At 46.7% G+C, this 5,760-nt stretch overlaps 1 protein-coding gene across 1 annotated transcript; it reads right to left on the bottom strand.

Moving 5' to 3' along the window:
• Positions 1-662: 662 nt before the first annotated feature.
• On the bottom strand, positions 663-2,524 carry BDV17DRAFT_297576 (uncharacterized protein; the record flags this gene model as incomplete). Its single annotated transcript, XM_073763518.1, has 3 exons — positions 663-754; positions 1,111-2,379; positions 2,488-2,524. 3 exons carry the CDS (start codon positions 2,522-2,524, stop codon positions 663-665), a joined length of 1,398 nt encoding a protein of 465 aa, XP_073609804.1.
• Between the last annotated feature and the right edge of the window lie 3,236 nt (positions 2,525-5,760).

Raw genomic sequence — 5,760 nt, 5'->3', positions numbered from 1 at the left:
CTATCACTTGCACAGCACCTAGCTCCGGATCTTGACTAGAATCAAGGTCTTTTTGTTGTACGAGTACGTACCGTGATCTGATCATAGAAGCCTATTAGGTCTAAGTAGGCTCCAATGCGTCCCTTGAGGCAGGCATTTTAGGCTGTCCACCAGAGGGGTTCCAAACATTGCCTCCGTGCACCGGCCCGAACCTGGGAACAGTCAATACCTCATACACGTTCATATATCTGCCATGTTATCACCCACGTGCCCCAGTCTCACTAACAATTTGGTAATCGTTCCGACTATAAGACCACTTGCAGGACGGCCCTAAGAGCCCGAGCATGACGAACTTCTTTTCACCGCAGGGGCATCACTGACCCTGGATCATGTGCAGGACATCATATAGCTGAGTAAAATCATACGAGATCTAGCTTGGTCAGGATATATAAAGGTATGAAGGACGGCTACAGACCATATTTCACGGTCAGTCAGCTTTTCAACAGCATCCGTGCGCTGAGAATTATAGGTATCAACATCCTTCTAACTTCTCATTTAATGGGCTATCTGGAACTTCTCACAGTGATTTGGACAGAAGAGCTTATGCCTATTTTCGCACTTGTTGTCTCCAATTTAGTTACGCGTGCGAATTACAGCTCTTGCATGTTATTATAATTCTCTTTTTATCCTTCATCGCTAATTGTATGACGTTGAGGGCCGAACGCGCAGACATCCACTGTCTGTTTGATCAGACACACATTTATCATGCCGCAGCCTAAAAGGATCAAGTCTAATGCAGTGCCTAAATATCTTTCAACACGCAAATCGACAATATGCCCTGTGCATGGCCTTACGATGAGCAGGAGCCTCGTTGCTGTTCCAAGGGCTACCATCATTATCCTTCTACTATACCGCTTGACGTATCGAGACCTGCTCCGTAGTTGCACCCCTAGCCCGAACTTCACCTCTTAAAAAAAAATAAAAATAAAAGATAAAGCTATTCAGGTGACGCGTCAACACAGCTTTGGACAGAAACCTTTTGACACATAACTGCAGCAAAAATACTAGTTACATGACCGGTAGGCGTGATCTGATCAATAACCATCAGTCACGCACATACCTGGTACTCACTATGTGGTGTTGCTCTTGAATACCGAATCTCCTGCAATGTCTCTAAACGTTTGCGGGTGAACTCAATTTCAGAATCCAGCTCTGCGCGGGAAGCAACTCGGTACTTGAGCTTCAAGTTAGCAGCTGAAATAAGAAGCAGGCCAATTGAAGCCAGATACGTCCACTGTCCTACTTGCTGTGGGAGCTCCTGCTCTGGCACACCGTTTCCATAAATACATAACTCGACCCAAATGAGAAAGGCGATGATAGTAAGCGGGCTGATGAGGATGCTAAACAGCAGCCCTCCAAGCATGGCGGCGTTAGCGAGGAAATGTAGCCATGGTTTCGTAAACAGAAATGTGCAGGTTGACCAGATATGTGCCCGGACCCAGGAGTGGAAACTACCGCTCGTGCTGGCGCGGAGGATATACTCACGTTGGGCGCGGGAGATCTCGACTGCGGTGGATAAATCGATCCTCAGTTCGCTCAGAAGGACTTTTCTTTCTTTCCATATTGTCATCGGCTGCGTAGACTTGACCCGGAGCGGATGCGGCAGCACCCTGACGGCCAATAAAAGACAGTTCAGGAACATACTGACCACAACCAGTGTGTATATGTACCCTTTTGCACTGGCAATTCTATCCCAGGAGCGATTATGGCCTGGATCCTCGTCAAGGACCGCGGCGGTTAAAGAGGTCTGCTGCCTAAGAATCTGGCTTGTGTTGAAGCACGGATTGAAGCATAGGTCACCCAGTTGAAGGAACCGGGTCTCGTTAGTGAAGATATTCCAGACGCTTTCGTTCCATGTTGATGTCCTCCAGGACGGCTGCCAGCCATCACTAGTTGTTTGGTCCAATGGAGCGAAGGACGGGTCGCAGAACATGTACTGAGTCGGTGTAGTTTGCCAAGTCGGCCAGTAGATCAACGCACAGATAGTCCCTGCTAGCATCATAGCATTCCACAGACCAAGCAAGATTGACCATGAGCGGTCGCAACTTGCGACCCACGACCAACATTGCATGGGAAGGAAGAACAAGTAGCCCATGATAACGATGGCAAGAATGGCATCTGCGTCCAACTCAAATGCAGCAGGCTGGACCAGCACTTGGTTTTTGTCAGTAACGAGTCCTGGGAACATGTCTCGCAGTGCCTGGGTTGCGTTCATGGCGGCTTGGATAAGAGAAATACTGACTGTCCCCGGGGTGGGTGTCCAGGCAGGACTCGCGACTAGGATGAATGCTTGGATGACGGCGGTTCCAGCATATGTCGCTGCAGCGCCCAGGAAGACATCTGCCAGCTATCCGACCCATCGTGCCGCGCAGCTGGCGAATAAAAGGGCATAGAAGAGATACCGTGGGCACGCGTCGTAAATGGTGCTTCGAGGATAGTAGCAAACACTCTCCAAAGCGACGAAGGGCACGGAGACGTTTGACATTTGACCTGGCGAGGAGAGGGAAGTCTGTTGGAAGAAAGATACTGCTTCAAGACTGAGTTCTATTACAAGTATGATCTTCTAGTTTTAATGTCGTTGGTGAGGTTGAGCCTCATACTATCCCTAAGGGGCTCTGTGAGGCGTAGCCTCAATTCATGATGTCATTGAATAGTTTTAAAATGCTAAAATTTACTGGTCATCTGCGTCAAGTTCGGAGTAACTCCACAGCTCGAATCATGATTCATGATTCGTTGCCAGTAGTGTTGGAGGCCCCAGATCGCGAAAATAAATGATCGAATTGGTTCGCCTCGCAGTCCGCGGGACAAAATTCTGGATTATTCCGCCCCTGCTGATCCGTTCCCTCCAACTACTTTACTAGATAGGCTAATCGGAAAGAGGCGCATACTCCGTAGGCGCATCCCATGGACTCCGAGTTGCTCGCGCGCATGAAGCCTGTATGGTAGCATGCTGCAAATACCATTCCCGGGAGAACCCCCTCGGCGCCTTGGGCTTGACGGTGTATCCTCATGAGGTGAAGTATATGCAGAGGACGTTGAGCTCCTGGTTATGTCTGCTGTGTCACCGTGGGTTTGGGATTGTGGTGTAGTGTATGAATTCGAGACAACGTGTATGCGGTTGGTGAAAATTGGAATCTTGTCAATTTTGAAATATGACTAAGACCAATTTGGTAGTCATGACGCCTTTTTGGCTTAGCGGTATATTTTCCCGATAAATCTATTCTATATCATTACTCTAGCGTACATTGTCAACATGCAATAACCTAAACCACTCAGTAGGTAGGTGAACCACGGTGTTGCAGAATAATGGATCTCATATAAGCTAAGTCACTACTAGTTGCTCTGTACTGGTCTCACCACAGAGTAGATCTCCTTATCAATCATCTCTGTAGTCCGAGTAATGCGGTTCTTCATGTGACGAGCTGTGATCAGCTATAGATATCACTGTTAGCAACTTATTGCATTGTCTTGAATCCATGATTCCAGGTGAAGGGAGAGTAATTAGATCTCACTGATACAGCCTGGCCGGTAACTTATTCCTTGGCGCTCTGACGTGGCCAATAACATTGTCACGGCACAGTTTCCATAACCCAGCCTTCAGCACCGCAGCGAGAAAGGGAAGTACGGAGTCGAATCCGTACTTCCTCTGATTTTGTTGGTGAACAGGCTATCCCATAACAGTCGAAATATTTTTTTTGTCCGACACCGCCTGCACTGAGCAGTAATGTTCCTTAACCACTAGGAGCATTTGAAGCAAGTTATTGGCTGGATAGAATGAAAAACGGACTAACAACATCACCAGCGTCAATGTAGTAACCGAGGCCCCGCAGCCAGGCCGTTCCAGCACCGTTCAATGTCGACTCGCGGTATAGCGGTGCTGGCAGGCAATGGTTGATTCGACTCGGCCCCCAGGACCTTGCCAGCAAGGCAGCCACGGCTTACTATTCTCCACACTGGCTCGGTAACGGCCTGCTACTACGTTGACCCGGTAAGCATGTTAGTACAGCGGAACTTACTGGGATTGTTTCAAAAGGAAGCGGTGAGGCCTTCAAAATACCACTTTCCTAAATTACCCTATTTTAAAGCTAGGAAGACCTCCGAGAATGGGAACTTCTTGATATTTACTGTGGTGAGCTACTACTAATATGGCTACACCTAGGCTTGCAAGCCTCCGGAGGCACCTCTAGAGGTGTCTGAGATGCCTAAACAAAGCTTGTGTTCTGACTAGACTTGTTAAACCGAAGGTCGGGGTGGGGTTTTAACCTTCCCTAAGCCGCCCGCGTGGGGTTTTGGGGCGGGTTAGTAAATAAGTAAACTGCCCGCAGGGTAAATAACCTGACCCAAATAACCCAAACAACCCAAACAACCCAAACAACCCAAACAACCCAAACAACCCAAACAGCCCAAATTTGCAGATATTTGCCCATTTAAGCAGGGATCTACACCTCTTATTAAAATACTGTATTAAATAAAGTAATTTATTTTTTTATTCTTGGCAACCCAACGGGTTAACCCATAACCCATGGGTTGACTAATCATGAACCCAAAACCCAGTGGGTTTTTAGAATAACCCGACCCAACCCATGTCTTAGCGGGTCGGACCGGGTCGGGGCGGGTTTCATGGGTTTGGTTTAACAAGTCTAATTCTGACATAAAAGATGCTAGGTTTACATACCAACAGATCTCCTCTCAGCTTGGATTTACCTATTGTCAAGTACAATATACATACTAAAATAAGTAGTCAACTTATCACGCAGTGTGCACAGTTCGCTATATCGGTCATCCCTGATGACTCAGTTCTTAGTCAGCATTAGCTAGTTAGCTCCCACCGCCGGCGGTCTCTGAATAGCATCAACTTATCCACTTCCATACTTCACTATAGGCCTGTCGGGTCCCAATTCGCTACACAACTCCTCAAAAGCCCCCTGGCCAGCGTCTAAAGCTAATAGAAGAGGAGATAGGTAATATTATTACCTTTATTACATGATCAAAATGTATACGCCAGCTAGCCTATAGGTAGGTTATTGAAGTGTAAGAATATGTGTCCGGGTACGCATACTCCCAACTGGACCAAAAAGGTCACTATGATCAGACCCTCTAGTCTGATCTGCCCGGACCGCATTTATATAGCTAGCCAGCTTGTCCGTAACATAAGAACTTAATTTTCCCTGTGGGGAGACTATACTTACCCAAGTACTGAAAAAAAAAAAAGCTATTCCCAATATAAAGCTCTTCAAAAGCCGCCCTTAAGACATGTAAATAAGTATATACATCTTACTAGGCCATTGAGTATGTAAATTAGACGATTGAGTAGTAGAATTGAATTCTTGTCAGAGTCCGCGGCGTCAGTAATCATCGGTATCTCACCACCCAAAGTATGAAGGTCTAATCCATTGAATCTAGCAGCGAAGCTACACTATATACAGAAGAAATAGGGGTAAGCTAACTAACTAAAATAGGAAGTAGAATGATACGATATATGACCGAGCAGACGCTGACTAATAGTAAGTTCGGCGTCGAAGCGGATTCTTAGCGGTCACCAAAGGTCGACAATTCTTTAGTCTGATAAGACTTGGGTTACTGTTAAACGTATGGTTTGATTTCATGAGATAGATGTTGTTTTTTATTTCGAAGGGGACGGACCCACAGAAGAAGCGGGATCGCTGACTAAGATATGAGTAATCACTGGTAACGCACCTTGATGGCGACAACACCTCAATA

Source organism: Aspergillus undulatus, assembly GCF_047715775.1.
Source record: "Aspergillus undulatus strain CBS 261.88 unplaced genomic scaffold BDV17scaffold_131, whole genome shotgun sequence".
Taxonomy (NCBI): domain Eukaryota; kingdom Fungi; phylum Ascomycota; class Eurotiomycetes; order Eurotiales; family Aspergillaceae; genus Aspergillus; species Aspergillus undulatus.
The sequence above is the reverse complement of the archived record's forward strand: the minus strand, read 5'-3'. Positions and strand labels throughout refer to the sequence as shown.